The sequence below is a fragment of the Natrix helvetica genome (genome assembly GCF_964273705.1).
Source record: "Natrix helvetica genome assembly, chromosome: 1".
Classification (NCBI taxonomy): Eukaryota; Metazoa; Chordata; class Lepidosauria; order Squamata; family Natricidae; genus Natrix; species Natrix helvetica.
In genome coordinates, this window is record NC_138548.1 from 115,487,600 (window position 1) to 115,506,656 (window position 19,057).

The 19,057-nt window shown below is 34.7% G+C and overlaps 1 protein-coding gene across 4 annotated transcripts in view; it reads right to left on the minus strand.

The window, feature by feature from the left end:
* The window catches only part of LOC309385089 (solute carrier family 9 member C1-like), a 120,928-nt gene that overhangs the window by 83,424 nt on the left and 18,447 nt on the right, over nt 1-19,057 (minus strand). For 3 of the 4 annotated variants that reach the window (XM_081939184.1, XM_081939182.1, XM_081939181.1), the window contains exons 4-12: nt 16,014-16,179; nt 14,587-14,703; nt 13,145-13,306; nt 12,949-13,048; nt 8,727-8,870; nt 7,532-7,709; nt 2,728-2,809; nt 1,765-1,931; nt 75-215 (exon numbers count right to left, since the gene is read on the minus strand). In XM_081939184.1, coding sequence (XP_081795310.1) covers nt 75-215; nt 1,765-1,931; nt 2,728-2,809; nt 7,532-7,709; nt 8,727-8,870; nt 12,949-13,048; nt 13,145-13,306; nt 14,587-14,703; nt 16,014-16,179 — 1,257 coding nt within the window. The remainder of the gene's footprint in view (nt 1-74; nt 216-1,764; nt 1,932-2,727; nt 2,810-7,531; nt 7,710-8,726; nt 8,871-12,948; nt 13,049-13,144; nt 13,307-14,586; nt 14,704-16,013; nt 16,180-19,057) is intronic. The other variant, XM_081939183.1, reaches the window with a different exon arrangement.

A 19,057-nucleotide genomic window follows, 5' to 3' on the forward strand; every position in this document is an offset into this window, starting at 1 on the left:
TACTTTTGCTCTCTGATTACATACATTAAATATATTTAGAACAAAAAAACATTAAGGAAAACAAAAATACTAACTATCTGTGCAGTTAAGAGACGTAACCTGGCTTCCTCGAACATTTCAGCAATTTGTTCAGGATCTCTCTCAAATGTAATATCTGCATTGCATTCTGGACATCTAAGTAATCTGATCAATTGATTAATTTCTTCTGCAGTTAACTGCAGGAGGAAGAAAAGAACAGTAGTGTAACTAAAAACAATGATAATGATCAGGGGAGAATTGTAAATATTTTTTGATTTTATATTCTATATTAATATCATTCTCTCCACCTAGTTCCTCCCTACTTGTTTCTCTCCACTTACAACTATACCCCTGGTGGTGAGCCTATGGCACACCCTGCATTGAAGCATTGAAGCAAACTAAACAGGCAGGAGTCTCCCTCCCCACTAAGCAGCCCCGCTGAGCCTGCTTGCAAACTCCATTGAGCATGGCTCCAAATGTTCGGCTCATGCGTCCCTCCCAGAGAGGGAGAGAGAAGGCATGGGTATCTCCCTGAGAGGATCTAGGTTGGAGTTGCCTTATTTTGCGTGGATTTCTTGGCTTTGCCTGTAGCCTCCAGTCACCCAAGTGGTTGGATTCTCACGGCATGTGAAGCTGGGTAGGAGAGCACAGATAGATAGATATGGATGGATGGATAGATAGATAAGACAGAGAGAGATAGAGACAGAGAGCAGAGAGAGGGGGAGGGAAAGAGAGGGAGGAGGGAAAAAGTGGGGGGAGAGAGGAGGGAAAGGAGGGAAAGAGAGAGAGGAAAGGAAAGAGAAACAGAGAGACAGAGAAAGTGGGAGGGAAAGACACCCAGAGAGAAAGAAAGTGAGAGAGACAGAAGGAGAGAGGCAGAGAGAAGGGAGGGAGGGAAAGAGAGAGAGGGAGGGAGGGAAAGGGGGGAAGGGAGAGAAAAAGAGAGGAAGGGAGGGAGGGAAGAGAGAGGAAAGGAAAGAGATAGGGAGAAAGAGAGGCAGAATGGGGGGAGGGAAAGAGAAAGGGAGGGAGTGAAAGAGAAAGAAAAGGAGGAAGAGAGGGGAGAAGAGAGAGAAAGTGAGGGTGGGAAGAAAGAGAGAGAGAGAAACAGAGAGGTAGAGAAAAGGGGTAAGTAAAGGGAAAGACAGAGAAAGATAGAGGTGCGAAAGAGGGAGGGGGAAAGAGAGGGGGAAGGAAAGAGAAAGAAAAACAGAGATGGGGAGGGAAAGAGAGAGGGAGGGGAAGAGACAGGGGAAAGAAAGAGAGAGGGAGGGAAAGAGAGAAATTATATTACAAGTTTTTTAAATTGTTGCTAAATGTAAAATTTCAAAAGCAGAAAAAAATGAAGGAGCATAAAAGTGCATTTATCACGTCTTTCTTAGAACAATTAGCTGAACTCTGCCTTGTTTATCATTATTTTAGGTAGTAAAACAATATTCAGGTTAAATTGCCATTGATATTTTGCGATAAATAAGTGGGTTTTGGGTTGCAGTTTGGATACTCACTTTCTAAAAGGTTCGCCATTACTGAACTATACTGTCCTTTCCCGCTCAATTCCTTATCCTTTCTGCATATCTATCTAGGTTTATTTGCAACTTCAAACCTCACTGCAAGCTGAATAACGACCAATTCAATCATATGATAAAAGCTAATCTCTTGTATTTAGTCATGGCAAATATGTAAATACCATCATATTAATTTATGTTTTTTCTAAACTATATTTTATTTAACGTTTTTATTACTTACTCTATAAGGATAATCTATTTTGATTGCTTTTTCTGCCATTGCCCAGTTTGCATCAGCCAAAAATCGATCAAGTTTTAGCATTGCAAAAGTGTTGGCCTCCATTTTTCTAATACGTTGAATAGCATTAAACATTGCCATACGCTTTGGAAGAGTAATATTACAAAGCCCTATAATAAGAGGAAAATAATTTGTTATTCTGAAATGTGTATGAAATATGTAAGCATCAATGATAGTCTATAAATTATAATATATAAATAATCATGTGACTCCCACCACCAGGAAATTATTGAAGACCTGATTGTTCTCTTAGGTCTTAGGGACAGGATGACTGCAGAGCCAAGGTTTTCTTTTGGTTTCAATCCATTTTGATTTATTTTTGTATTTTGCTCTTCTAGGTTAATTGAATTTTTAATCTGTTGGATTTTTTAAATTGTAAATTGTTTGGGGGGTTGATATTAATGCCATACACCATGAGAATAATGTTTTGGATTTGGTAGAATATGAAAATTGAATATGGCTAAAATAGATATAAATTTATAGCATACTTATGTGTGCATTCATATGTAGAAATGTGTTTGTGTATGCAGCTCGAGTTAAATTTGATTTGAAATTCCTTGTAAATATGCAGTCAAATTCTTATCCAGATAATATTACGTCTTTAAAAACTTCATTAAAGGGTTCCATTTCAAATTACTGGAAAGTAGATGCATTTTATATATTTTTTTCTTATTTAACTAAAAATTGACTAAATTGACAAATTAATCAAATTAAATTTTCCACAAATTTGCATTTGATATATAATGTGCCATTGTTTAATATATTAATAGCATAATCCCAGACATACTAACTTAGACATGTCTAACTGCATTCAATAGAAAAAATTTCCAGGAAAATGTACAGTCTACCTGTTAGAAACTGAATAGAAAAACAAATATTTTTTAAATGATATGTTTAATGTGTCACCTAAGGTTACAACCAACGTCTTCACAGTGGTTGAATTAATAATCAAGGTTAACAGTGATGCTGTTCCAGAATGCATTAATATCTGAAACACAAAAAATTGTTATAATTAGTAACCTCATAAAATGTCCATACATTTATGATACCATATTTTAAGGGAGCAAGGCAACATAGAAAGAATAATACAGATACATATAGTACAATTTCACCTAATAAGCTGACAAAGCAAAATTAAACATAACCAATTATGATAGTATAGTCCTGGATTCTGAATTTTGTTTTGTCCTCATAAAAAAGGAGCTGAAAAAGAAAAGGAGTTAATTTAGATTCTCCACCCACACCTTCACTGCCACTAATTGTTCACATCAATATTTTAACAAAAAACTTTACAATCAACACTAATTTACTGTAAGAATTAAATTTTAAGAAGTAAAAAGGAGTTGAGACTAGAATGTATTTGTCTCTAGATCTATTGTTCTTGAAATTATAATGAGAGAATTAGAAAAGAATTGCAATAAAAGCTGTAGGTTTAAGCACTAAAATTCTAGGGTGAAACACAATGGCATAAAAATTAAACAATATCATAAAGGATACATATTGATATCACAACAAAAACTGGAATAGTTAAAAGTGTCTTTGTAGTGATAATATGTAAATGTAAAAGTTGGACACTGAAACAGAACAAAAGATACCTTATTTGTTTAGAGATGGTAACCAAAAGTACTATGAACTCCAAAACAATCAATTCATCACTTCTAAAAGACTGATTACTATCTTGAGGCAATGTTCTTGAAGCAGAACCTCATTAGTTAAAATACTGTTTTCCTTGATCTTCTAGAATTTTATTTTATTATGTTTTGGATGAATTAGCTAGCACCTGGATGAAAATGTTTGTTTGTTTGTCTATAATATTTAACCTCACATCTCCCTCAGAGATCATTATAACTAAAATTGTTAGCCCACCTTGTGGATCTTCTGTTTCAAATTTTAACAAAAGTTTATATATTTTAGCAGTTATATGTTATATGTTCATTTGAACATGTGATTCTATTTCACTTAGACTTAGTCTTACAATGTTCAAAACCATAAATTTTGTCTACTTTACATTTTTCAAAAAATTGTAAATATGACAACCATTGACATATCCCTCTGCCATTAGTTCTTCTCTTGATTTTATTTTCCATTTCTCTTGACAAAATTCTAGTATATTGTGGGAAGCCCCTCCCTCCTAGAGAATGAAATATTTTGGAGAATATTAAAAGAGGCCGAATATAAGGGGACTTCCGGGGCTGACGTCAGTACAACACAACATGCAATCTTGGAGCTCCAGGATTGCTGTCGAAATCTCTTGTTGCTGGATGGTCCTTTTTGGACCTAAACTGTCTCGTAGACATGGTGATAGAAAAGAGTATGTCCTGCTGATCTCAGGGGCATCGCAAGGCCCTGATCGATCCAGGAGAAGCTTTTATTTCGGCTACAAGAGAAGCAGCTAATGAAGCTGCACAACATTGGGACAGCCCCTGCAATGGAAACAGTGCAGGAGAGAGAGAGTGTCAAAATTGGTGAGATAAATTTTATTATTAGAGAACACCCAAAAAGAAGTAGAGTAAAACTAAAATTGAAGATAGAAGAGAACAAGCAGCGGATTAGCTTGAATTGTTATAACTTTTTTTCTTTAATTGTGTTATAACTTTTTTTCTTTAATTTCGTTTCTTTTCTATGGATGGAATTTTTACAAATGCCACTTACTTTTAAATTGGACTGGTCCTTTTTCTCCTTCTTCTTCTATTTTTTTCCATTATTTGTATTTGTGGACTACGAATCTCTTTCCTCTAAATGCTCGGCCGGATTGGAACTTTTAAACACTTTTTTTTTCCTATTCCTAAACTCGGAGCTTAAAGAGGGAGCTAAAAGTAGAGAAAAAAGAAGTAACACTGCCATCAAGAGGCTAGAGGCTTGATTACATCCGTTATCTCAAGGTCATTGGCGTTGCTTATTGAACGGGACAGAGAGAAAACATGTCTTGTTTATACAGGTGTTCTTTTGGAGTAACACTGAATTTATTTGAAACCTATCAAAAAGTCTTGGATGTCCTAGTGGCAGTGATTACAACTCGGAAAGATGACGCAACATAAAGAAGAAGAGGAATTAACATTGCAAAGAATTATGTTAGAAATTCAAAAAAACCTAATAAGCGCAGGTAGAATAGAAAAAAATCTGGAGTTTATAGAACAAAGAACAGAAGGAATGGAGGGAAAAGCTGAGAACATTGATGAAATAATGATGAAAGTTGAAGATAGAGTTCAAAAAATTGCAGAAAAACATGAACAAAGTGACAAAAAAATTGCTGATGCTGACAGTAAACTGAGAGAGGAGGGAAATGGTATGTGTGGAACACTAAAAGGAGAGGTAGATGAACTGGAACTCTATCTCATGCTTCAAAACATAGATGAAGAAAGGGGAGAAAACTTGGCAGAAACAATGAGAGTATTTTTGGCAGAAGCACCAGTGATAACCAAAGCCCAGCTGATGAAAGAAACAGACGGAGGGTTTCGAGTCTTTACAAAATATGCAATGAACAACAAGTTGCCAAGAGAAGTTCACATAAGACTTATCAAGAAAATATTTAGAACACAGATTCTACAAATGGCAAGAGATATTGGACTGCACTACTACTGGAAGGTTACAGGATGATGAAATGAAATGTCACAATAAAACTAAGTTAAACTTAGTTAAATTTTGAATATTATGTATAAGACAAAGTAATAATAGTTATAAACAAATGATTAATAATGAGAATAATGCATTTATATATACTAGATTAACAATATGGAATTTTATATAAGTTGTAAGTGAAGACTATGGAGATGATGTGGAAAAACTTTTTTCTTATAAAAAATAAACAATTCTATATAGAATAGAATATAAAGATGTATTACCATTGGATGAGTCCAGGATGATGTAATGAAATTCCATAATATAAATTTAGTATGTAATAATAGCTATATTTGATGAATGTTTAATAATCATAATAATTGTATACATATATATTAAATTGATGACATGAGCAATTGAATGTGCTGAAATGCGTAAGCTGATATATGATATTAGAGAAAATATTATAATATAATAATAACGTATACAAATATACTTGATTCATAATATGTGACTTTATAAAATTTAAGAGATGACTATGGAAAGGATGCACAAAAACCTTGTAACCAATCGACACACTGTATGGAATGGAAGATGTTTTTATGTTATGTGTTGTGTTTGTTTATATTTGTTTAAAAAAATAAAAACTTTAACTAAAAAAAGAGAGGCAGAATATTATATTTCCCCAAAAGAGAAATGGATAAAAATCTTAACAAAGACAGAAAGCAGTCCCAACAGCCTCCGGTAAATGCCTGAAGTCTTTAGATATGGATATTTTGTGCCCATTAAGAAATCCGGACCAATCTATTCATAAACAAAAAACCTTCCGCTCCAGGTGATAGTATTAAGAACAGGACATGACATTTAGGACATAATAGGATTAACCCACCATCAATCAAATAATAAAAGCACACAAAACAAACCTCAAAATTACAAAATACTGTAAACTGTATAAAAATCCTTACACTCATCAAGCTAATTTGTCAGCTGTTCCAGAAGAGCATGCTGTTGTTGGTCCTGCTTACCAATAAACTTTCTTTCTTAACCCTCTTATTCCCATCTTGTAACTGGACCTGATTTTTCTTCCCACAATATCATTATGTTAGCCATTTGTGTTTGCCTATTATTTCTTGTCAATAAAATGTATCTTGTGCAGAAAACTACAAAGGTGTTTTTGGGTAAAACCTGGATTTATATCAATTCAATATTCTCAATACAGTACATCTAACATAACAATTTTTGAAATCCACATTAACTATGATTTTATTATACTACAAACATACATGCCACTTAAATGTCAGGTCATGTCCTTTTAACTCCAGAAACTTTCTATTTCTCAGCAGCTCCAAACTTCATTCAAACCAAATAGCAAGCTACAGAATTAAATTTCAAACTACTCCCTCCCCCCATCTTTTAGCTATTGTATTGTGTATTTTATTTCTGTAGTATTTTATTTATATAGTTTATATTTTTAATATTGTAATTCACCCAGTTACCCTGTGGTAAGATGGGTGACTAATAAAATTGATTTAAAAAAAACAAAAACAATACTCTTTTGATCATGTTTACATCCCTTTAAAACAACATAATTTATAAATAATCCTCAATTTACAGTCATTTGTTTAGTGACTGCTCAAAATTTGTTGTTAAGCACATGTGATGACACACTATTTTATTACCTTTTTGCTGTGATCATTAAGAGAATCACCACAGTTGTTAAGTGAGACTTGAGACGTTCCCTGCCCACTTCCCCATTGATTTTAATTGTTGGAAGCTAGCTGGAAAGGTCATAAATGATATTCACATGGCCAGAGGACACTGCACATACCATAAATACATGATGGTTGCCAAGTGCCTGAATCACAATTACAACCACAGGGATGCTGCAATAATCATAAGTTCAAATTGTCAATAAATTAATGGTCATAAATTGAGAGCTACTTCTATATAAATATAAGTTAAATCTCACATTTTTACAAGTTGAATTGAACTATATTTATATTACAATGTCCAATATGCTGGTATGCCTTAACCTCAGGGCTTTAAAAAGCAGATCTAGAGGACATTTTGTTAAAAAAGATTTCCATAGGTTTAATTTCTAATATAAATTTATCAGAAATGTTGATTTTTCAAGATACTAAGTTATTTTTACCTGGTTCTTAATGCTAGCCTCAGCTGGAGTCTCACTTTCTGTCTGGCTAATTTGAAGAGCCATGTTCAGAGTAAAAGTGCCTCTCATTCCACTCCAAACAATAATAGCTCCCCAACGCCAATTAAATCCATAGCCGAGTCGACTCAAAAAAGGACTCAATGTCAAAATAACTAAAAACCTAAGTAAATAAAAGTAAAAATTAGCAACATTATATTTAAAATATTAGTGACATTTTATATCTTAATCAAAAATTAAAATAATTTATGAAACAAATAATTAATCATTATCATCTATAAGATAAAAGACTGCATTTATCAATCAATATAAAAGTTTATTATTAAACAAAAATACATCATGTTATTGCTTCTTTCATATAAACAATTTAACCGTTATGCTACACTGGATTTCCAATGTATTATTCAAATACTCTATATATACTGTACCTTTTTTCCAAACATGGGAGTATTAAGATTTTGTAACACCTGCTATGTGTTACAAAATCTGAATACTCCCATGTTGATTAAGATCACTATGATTGGTTTTAAGTTATATTATAATTTACTGAGTTCTAACACAGCTTACAATGTCCAGACCAAGGATGAATCTGACTTCCAGGTTTTTTTTTAAAGTACACACACACACACACACACACGGAAGTTTTGGAGTTTTTTAGAAAGCTTTCCCCCCCATGGGCATGGTATATGCAGCACCTAAAACATTGGCATAATTCATTTCAACCATTATGGAAGAAGGGAAATACTTTCTACATTCAAGAGCAAAAATTTAATGGAAAACAGTTCTTCTATAGCGTGATTACAATGCAACTCATTAGGAAATAATGAGAATAAGCTATATATATTCATGTTCAATGTCAGAGGTATCACAGAGCTATTCATTCAAATCGAGCAATTTACACCAAGGGTTTCCATGCTAAAATAAACTACCATGCATGAATCAAAGATTTTTGACAGCTTGTTTACGAAATTTATATACCACTCATCTCACAGTTCAAAGTGACAATAACTGTAGCACTAAAAGTTTTAATATTCTGTGTGTGTGCATGTGAGCATGTGCATTTCTGCATGCTTGACTGTGGCTTGCTTCCATCTACATGTTTAGAAGACAGCAATTTAAGAATATCACTTAACTGATAGGCAATGTTAGTCGATTTCCACAAAAATAAAGAAGTATTTACCTTACAAGATTCAGTGAAAGGTAGACAGTTACAATGTAGAAAAAAGCACGAGAATTTATATTTGGAAATGTTTTTTGAGCTATCACAATTCCTATTATGAGATATATAATAATGTGAGCCAAAAATGTCAGCATAGACCAAAACCTGTTTAAGAAAAAGCAGATTAAGGGAGACATTAAAACATGCCAATGAGAAAACATATATTGCAATTCTTTATCATTTACCAATATAATATAAGCTAAATTATATTTCTCATTATTGTACAAAAGTAAATATACCATAAACATTTCTATTTTATTATATCACTGTAATGTTTAGTTAGTAATAAATGTTAGCCACTTGAGATTATATTTTAGACTGGAAATTTTTTAAAAAAATATTTTTATAAAAGGAAACCAGGCCATCAAAGAACATGGTGACTGGACACTATCAAAGCTGACACCAGCCAAAGCATAGAAAAGCTCAAAGAAATAGAGCAAAATCCATGATCAATGATCCCTGACCATTGAATCATCAAGAGTCAAACTCAACTGAATAACATCATCATTTTTAAACAGTAAAATTACATGAGCAAAATTTAACCAATTTCAATGTTTTTATCTAGAGACTACCTAGACCAGTGATGGTTAACCTTTTTGGCACCAAGTGCTGAAACTGAAGCGTGTGCGCATGCGCTCTGGAGCACCGGAACCTGGCTGTCATGTGCATGCACACTGGCCAGCTGCTTTTCTGGGTTCTGTTGCACCCATATGCACTGGCCAGCTGGTCCAATGCGTATGCGCACTGGCCAGCTGGTCTCTTCTTTGCAGACCTGCTGGCCAGTGCACATGCTCACACTGGAACCCAGAAGATAGCAGCTGGCCAGTGCACATGCACACCGGACAGCTGGTCGGTGCGCATATGCATGATAGAACCCAAGAGCAGCTGGCGATAGCTCACCTGCCCACAGAGGGGGCTCTGTGTGCCATCTCTGGCACACGTGCCATAGGTTCACTATCATGGATCTAGACAATCAATACAATCATTTAAATATCATTTTAAGATTTCAAAACATATTTACTAATGTGTTGATAAGGGGATTATTTATTGACATGATTTTTATCACACCTTTATAATTGTTTATAAATAGCTCAAGATGGCAAACATTGCTAATACTGTTTATTCCTTCTAATTTCCCCACAACACCAGCCCTGTAAGGTGGGTTGGGCTGAGATAGAGTAAGTCACTCAAAGTCACTCAGCCAGTTTTCATGCATAAGGCAGGACTAGAACTGGTTCCTGGTTCCTAGGTCAGCACCTTAACTACTAGACCAAACTTAATATAAAATATAGAGTATAAATTGTTCCTTTCCTCTCTGAAATTAAATCAAAACACGAAATACATAATTCCACACCACTCCAATAGAGAAATTATGGCAACATAACATGATATGTGAAATATTTCCTGTTCATTTCAAATTAAACATTTTATAGTATGGGGGCTTATAAAGAAACAGATTCTTTACCTGTTACTGTCCTCTCTCAGTGATTGTATTTATATATCAGTCTCTGCATCTGCACAGAACAAACTTTGAAATATTCTACAACTGATTTTTTAAGGAACCCTCATATTTATCCTGTAATACTTGCTCTTGTGCACTAACACTGCAGTTTCATTTTCTTCATTAACAGCAATGTTTCAGAATACAGTGGCTATGTACCTACATTAGGGGTTAGCAAACTACATCCTGCAGGTCAAATTGGCCCATCACCATTTGTATGGCTCATGAACTAAGAATGGACAGGCTGGTTGGTGGCAAAATGTCAGGTCCAAGCTTCAGGCGAGATCCCAAGGTGAAATGTGGAGGCAAGGCCTGGGTAACCTGTGTAATAGGCTATCAATGACCTCCCTGCTAGTGGATTGTCCTGTGCAGTGTCTGCACAGACTCCAAAGATGTTAGGAGACTGAAGGCTAATTCCAGGGCCCAGAACATTTGTTAATGTACTATATGATTTAAAACATTTGCTCCTCTTATAAGCCAAGTCCCAGTCTTCCATATGTCAATACCAATTTGGACCACAGATATTGACTTCTGCTACCATCATTACAGAAAATTTGGAGCAGGATGGCTATAATGAGAATTAAATGGTCCACCCATAAACTGAATACAGGATTTTCAAGCATTCAAAAATTAGAGGGAATAATATTATGTTTTGTGAAACTTTGTTCATCAACTATGAGAGAGTAAGCAGGATTAGAATGCAAACTGGAGAGGCAGAACTGGGTGTGGCCAATTAGATTATTGGATCTGCCACAAGAATAGTTAGGCATATCAACTCAGTAATGAGAGATTATCAGAAGTCTGTAGTATTATTGCCAGATACTAAGCAAAATGATCGAAGTCTATGAATCCACTGATGTCAAATCCAATTCATCTTCATCTCTGGGTGAGAATAGATTAATCAAGTGAATTTGTATCTCAGAGAAGAAGAATGAATTTATAAACCTTTCAAAACAAGACAGACAGTTAACTAGCAACAAGGATGATGGATTCCAGATGCAGTTTGCAAAAGGATGAGAAAGTGGTCTGGCTACCAATTGGATGGTATAGTAAATGGTATAGTGAATGACAAACTGTTACTATCACGCAGAAATACCTGGAAAGGGGTTTTCTGCAAATAGGGGTGGGGGGATATGGGGAGTAAGAAACCATGGCCTTAAGCAAAGTATGGCTAGTGCTGGCAAGTTTAATATGGTGTCCAGTGTAAAGTCCAGATTGTTACAAGTGACATAATGAGGTTAACAAGGACTTGTACACAGCAGAAATAAGTGAAAGTACCGCTACAGTGGGCTTATTAAACCATTAAAGAAAAAATTAGAAGAATACAACTTTCTTTACAAATGAACAAGAAATATCCAAGAAAGAATTCAGTCACCTATGCTGGCATAAGTCCACTTCTATCATCAGGAAATTATTGCACACTTAGCAGCTTGGACAGATATATATTGGAACTATAAAACATAGTATTAATTCATCTAAAAGAACATGAAAAATATTGTCGGCTAGAAAAATTTGAAAAATCCACAGTAGTTGAACACTTACTGCTACATAATGGGCACAAAATTCAGTTTAAAGGTGCATGAGCACTACCAATCATGTCAAATTATTATGCAGAGTTCCACAGAGAAACTATTGAGATTTATAAACAAAGTAACATTTATACAAAAAGAGAGTCTAAAGGTTAACAAAGCCTGATTTCCAGCTTTACATCACACCAAAATAAAATAGCCCTTAATTAACACTTAAAATCTTCAGCAATCTTACCTGAAAAATAATAAATAACAGTATATTTCAAAGAAAGACCAATCAAAAAATTTGCCCCTCTGGAACGTCTTCAAATTAGACCAATTATAATTTCATGCGGATGAAGAATCGGTCAGAAACTAGCTTTCCAGAATTCCAATGGCATGGTCCAATTAAAAATTAGTTCAGTTACAAATACAAAAACTCAAATCAATTCCTGCTCAGTAATCTGTGAGCTCCCAAGAAGTGTACCACAGAGCAGACCAATTTAATCTCTGAAGTTGCCAATCACAGTTGCTAGTGAAACCTCAAGATACCAAATAATTAGAATGCAGCCTATTAGTCTGGAAATTTATCACCACTGAACTGAGATCATTCTTTATTAGAAAGCATTCTAATTACGATTGTGGCAGTATTTCAACATCCCCTACTTTCAGACTATTCAGGGGAAAAGACCAGATCACAATTGATGTTGCACGGCCGATATCAGGAAAAGAGTGCACTGAGGTCGCCCCATGATTTTCATTGGAGCATGCCAGCCAAACTGGGTAATTCAAAACAGCCTCAAGATTTATACTTTCACCATTGTGCCTGAGACCATTTCAATCAGTTTGGCCACAACAGTCAATGAGTAGCAGTTTAGATGGCATACAAATAATTTTCTTCTGACTCTCAAACTCAAGCCCATTTTCATGAGATTTCTTGTGAGCAAAACGTAAATTTTATAGACCGTAACTATAATAATTTTAGTTTATCAATATTCATACTTAACATTTCTTTTATAAAAACCTGGTATACAATTACAACCATAAATACAGAATTTGCAAAATGGAAATTCATTCTACAGCCATTTTAATGGCACTAATTTGTATTATATCATATATAAATGAGAGAAATTAAATATTTACAAAGTGATTAAGAAAAAAGATAAACTCTTACTTATAAAGAAAAATATCCATTCCTGGACTAAAGGATACCGAATCTAAAAGAAGGCCCAGAATAGAAAGAGCTATAACTCCAGACATGCCAAGCCATTCAGCTGAAGATAGAAAGGGGAAAAAAGTCATTATTATATGAAAGTAAGGAAGTCTGCTTTAAAATTAAGCATTTGGCAAATATTATATAGTGAACTTACCAATAAAAAAAATTATGTATGCCATGGAGAAGCTTAAAACTACTTCAATTATTCCATCATTGAAAATATGTTGCAACCAATAAAGAACTATCCTTGAACTCAAAAATCCAAATGCAGCACTTGCAAAAAATTTTAAAAACAGTTTTAAAACAATCTCTTGAACTATAAAAGGAAAAAATAATTATAATTTGATTGTTTTCATTAAATTACTTTTAATATTGCATATCTATATCATAATTTTAACAATCCAATTTTATATCCTATACTGCCTAGGTAAAAAGTTATATTCTTGCCTTAAATCAAAGTAATACTATTTAAAACAATATAAAGTCTTACAGCAAAACAAAATTATTGGCTTAACTCATTTATTCAAATGGGACTAAAACATGACTAGCATAGGATGCAAATGTAATTGGAACCATTCTACTGGTAGATTTTGCTTTGAGGACAATATGCATACAGTAATCTAAAATATGTGGGCACATTTTAGTAGGCAACAAAAATATAATAAATCTTTGAATAGCTTTAGGAGTGTATCATTCAATTGTGACTCTCTTAAAAAATTACAGCAACACTTATCATTCAAGACAATTATGTCTAATACCTATTTTTTTTAAAAAACACCTAAATATATTCATTAATATTTAGAATAGATGTCATGGACATATACAGCAGTACAACTACTGAACATAAGGTCATCCAGCCATCAAATAGCTAACATGAGATTATGTGGCTTTAACCCTGGTGGCTTTCCAAAGGACCTTGTAAAGGCTCTACCCCTAACCTAAAAAGTATATTCAGATCTGATTATAGTACTAAGACACCATTGATTTTACGTGTTAATTATCTCTGGCTGGCTCAGGAACATGGTAGTGTATTCATCATGATCTCAACAGTTTTCGATATAGCATCAATCATTGTATCTTTCTGGGCCAACTCAGTGTGCTGGGAGTTGGGGTCATTATTTTTTGGCTCTCATCCTTTCTTCCAAGGCCAATTTTAGGTAGTAGTATTGGTAGGAAAGAAGAGTTGAATTCAATGCCCCTGCTTGGACAGCCACCTCTTGGCTGTATCCCATCCCCACTGTGGTTTCACACACAGAATCTAAATTCCATGAATGCTCAAATGAAGCTTTGTCCATTTACCCACTCTTTAGCAGCCCAGTTCCCAATGGGCCACAACCCAGTAGCGAGCCACAGACAAGGGGTTGGGGACCCTTGCTATACAGCAATTATTTCTCATAGTGTACAAGTAGAGTGAAATAATAAAGCAATTATCAATAATCACTGTAAGGCAGCATAACAATGATTAATATATAATGATACTAAATATTGTAATTCAAATGGCCTTGCAAATATCTAATTAAAAATTATCTGTTGAGAATCATGGTATTACTATATATTATTCTATGAAAAAAAAGTTACATAAAAATAGACACATACCTACTTCCTGATGGCTCTGATTTATGAGGTCCTTATACAATTCAAAAACAATTACTGTAGTTGCATCATTAAACAAAGATTCACCTTTAATTAAGTTGATAACTATTTTTGAAAGGCCTAAGAAAACAATATGAAAATTAATGTAATTTATTCATTTATTTAAGAAAATTTATATGCCTGCGCAACTCAGTGACTCTGGGCAGCTTAAAGATAAAAGCCAAATAAAAATACAATAAAAAGGCATAATACTCTCCCCAAGACAACTATTTAAGTGAATAAAGATTCACTTTTAATGTTAACAAGTAAAGAAATCTAATGGGAGAGGGGCATTATCGCCCTTAATTTTTTAACTAAAAAGCAATGATGAAATAACAGCATCATGATTTTCTCAATATACAGTAAATCCCATTACCAGCTTATATTATGCATGTTCATAATGTCTCAAAGGTAATTGCTGTGATTGACCAAGCTCAGAATGAGGTGAAATTGGCAAAGGATGCTAGGCTTCTTCAATTATATTCAAAGTAAAACAATCACTATACAAGTGCTCAAATTGAAGAGATAGGAGATGATCCGCACTGAGAGGTCATAGGAAGATATGATATTACAGTAACTGAAATAATATTGCCCAGAATATCAATTATCCAAGGAGTTAGTGGGCTTCCCTTCAGTGGATGTTCTAAGAGGATGAATATTCTTCTGTAAAAGTACTTTAATCTGTACTTCAGCAATGAACAGAAGTTTGGATTAATTATTAAATGGCCCCTTCGAGGTCTAGGATTCTATGACTTTATGAAATTGAAATCAATCCTAATGTTCTATCAAGTCTATGAATCCTGTAGCCATTAATTATTTTTTCAGATGTGATTTGGGCCTATTTGTTATAGCAGCCCAACCCCAACCATACCACACTGTGATGGTGGTGGGTAAACAATATAAGTCTATTATACTGACCAACATGGCTCTGGCCTAGAGAAAGATCTGGGGACCTACTCCGCTGTTCCCTGCCAAAAAATGTTACGGATGAACAAAAAAATGTGGAAATATGGTACCAGTGTGTCCCCCGGTTGGGAGGTATCAAACTACAAGGAAAGAGCAAAGACATTATCATAGTAGCAGGGGCATCCATGATGTGGATACGCTAAATCCTAATGGCTCCTCTAGCCGTTGACACAGCTCCTAGTAAAAAAAGATATCTCCGCTGTTCAAAGACTTTCAAATTAAGAACATGTAACATCAAAAAGGAAAGCTGAATATTATTAAGAATGAAATGAATAGGCTCAACATACGAGGCATCGGTGAAGTTCATTGACCTGGCTGTGGCTTCTTCAACTCTTATGATCATATCATGTACTATTCTGGCAATGATACCATCAGAAAAAAGGAGTAGGTTTCATACTGCATAAAAAAGATAACGTCTTACTCACCAAGGTTTTTGACAGAAGCTACAGAAAGGATAGGATCTGTTGTACTAAGAATTATGCCAAACAACATGCTATCATCCCAAGACCAATTATATTTATTAATTTTATAAGTTATCCATCCAAGGAAAGCACAATTCATCAAAAATCCAGGAACTGACAGAATTACCACCTGTAAAAAACAATGTATCCATACATTTTTGGAATTCAAATGGCTATAAGTCATTTATATTATCTCAAAATAATTTGCTAAATACAATGCAATAAATGATAATAAATAGAGGTTGTAAATATGACTTTCTCCAATTAACTAAAATGTAAATTGCATACAGGTAGTCCCTACTTAACGACCATTCGTTCACTGATGATAGAACTGAAAGATGATAGAACTGAATAAATGGTTGTCATAACCAATTCTCAAAGCTATACTGTTGCAGTGCCCCCCAGTCATGTGATCAAAGTTCAGCACTTGGCAGCCCACCTACAATTATGACCACAGCATGTTTCACCTCCCCCACCTGCCTCTCTCTCCCTTTATCCCTGCCCTTTTGACCACCTAGCCCTTTGCCCCATCTATTCCTGAAGCCCCGCACCCCACCCCATCTTCTTCCTCCCACTGCTAGCAAAGTACAGCTGGCCAAGGCAGCTACTGGTTCTTTGCAAAGTGAAGTGCACGCAAGCATGGCAGAATAGGAGAAGCATCTGATGACAGTGTAGTCCTTGCCTAACAACTGCAATGAGAAGTGCCATCACTATGTGGTGCAGTCATGTGACATTTTGCCTAACAATAATTTCATTTACCAATGAAAATTCTGGTCCCAATTAAGGTCATTAAGTAAGGACTGCCTGTATTTACACCAATGAGTAATACATTTGGAAAAGTTATAAATACAGACTATTCACATTTCACCCACTTTTGTTCATATTTGATACAAAAGACTATCAAAAGGTATAAAATAGTTGTACATATTAGGTTCATCACAGTTGCATGTATGGAATATGATCAATAGGAGGATAATATGTGGGAAAACACCAACAACAGTACTGTGGAGAATTAAGATTAACATAATGCATCTGACAGAAAGAGAAATAATGCCAATATTATATATGGAGAGATGGAGATGTGCACTTCAGATATAAGCATAATTATTTCTTTGTCCAATTAGCTAGAATTGGCTGAACAATCTCAAATAACAGGACAATCTGTACTATTCCTTTTAGAATATATTCATGGATAATATTTCCAAGACTGATAGAAAGGAGAGAGAGAAAAATTAAACTGGAAATATGATCCCCAGATTATTTTGACTGCAAGATCTGCTTCAGTAACAGTGGAAGGATCTTCGTCAGTCTAATTTTTTTCTTATCTGCATCCACACTGTTTGAACTGTGCCACTTTGAAACCGATTTGGTAAGTTTACAGCTAACTTAAAACCAATGTTATTCATTCAGCCAGTGTGTTACATAATCAGCCTTTTCTTAGCAGACTGTTATTCAAATTATGTATTGCAGAATAATCAACATCAAGGCAGTTTTATATAGTCAAGGTATTATTCCCTTTTCTGCTATCCTGTTTGTAACTTGTTAAAGGCAGTACTTACACAAAGCAAGCTAATATGCAGTGCTCATATGCAAAATTCAAGATTTTAGATAAACCAGACAGAATTGAGATCCAAAAGTAAGGTTAGTACAAAGGTTGAAATTGACAAGTCATTCGCAGCCATCATAGGCCCAAACGTTATCAAAACACCAACATTTCCTTAACTCTCTCCTATAAATCCATACCCCAAGCCCAGCTCTCACATTAGTCTTCATTCTATCCTCTGAACTTAAGTATAACAATCCATTCTTCCTATCACTTTCAGCTTTTTCTCTCCAACAGCATTGTATAAACCAATGTTCAAAACAAAACCAGTTTCCACCAATAATATCTCCCCAGACCATTCTCTTAATCAATGTCCATCCTATCAGATAACAGTTCTCATTGCATTATTACGAAATTTTCAAGTTGTAACAATGCCAAGTGGCAAGTTATTTTGACAGATATGCACAGACCCAGCAGTTTCAAGGCTCAGAAATATGAAAGAAAATTATGCAAAAATCCAGCTCTACACCCAGAGCCTAAAATATTATGTTGTGGAATAATGGAGTAACAGACCAGCTTTGGACACTCTTCTCAGATTTCTTCCTTGATTTTCCTCCTCCAATACCAGCACTTATCAGCCTCTCTTGATAAGGCTCCATGTACCACAGCCTGATTCAGCTGTGTTTCCTCTTATCGCACTCTGTGTGATTTTGCCTCAGTAACACTATCCTAATACTATGCTTCATGCTGCAACCTTATTGTGCAATCTCTACTTTTCCTGTAAGATATTTAAAAATTCCTTGCTTTCTTCTTTGCTATCTTAATAATTCCATCACTGGCCATCTCATTTCGAACAACTCTGGATGGCTTATAACATTAAAAGCAATAAAACTATAAAAGAGAAATTGATATTGTTGCATAAATTGAAATCCACAAGCACACACAGATAACTGATGCTGCAGGATTCATTAACTTCTTTATATACATAAGAATAGATGAATAAATGTACAATATCAACAGGTGGTCCTTCCAAGTAAACACAAGGCAAGAGAGTTATAGGCAAACACAAGCAGTTAGTTTCATTTTAGCAGACAAACCCAGACAGACTGCTAGTTTACTTCTCAGAGCAGGAGACTGCTTTCTTCTTAAGTTTGTTTCAATTCTTTGCAGACTCAGAACTGTATAAGCTCCCATTGGCTGACTTAGTTGCTATGCCCATTCATTGGCTGACCTTGTTCCCATGTCTCTCCCAGTCATGAATATTTTAACAATAAATATTTCTAAAAACAATAAAAATAGAACTACAATCCAAAGACAAACTAGTCAAACTATTTTCCAAGGAACCTGAGGGTAGAACAAGAAGCAGTGGGTGGAAACTAATCAAGGAGAGAAGCAACTTAGAACTGAGGAGAAATTTCCTGACAGTTAGAACAATTAATCAGTGGAACAGCTTGCCTCCAGAAGT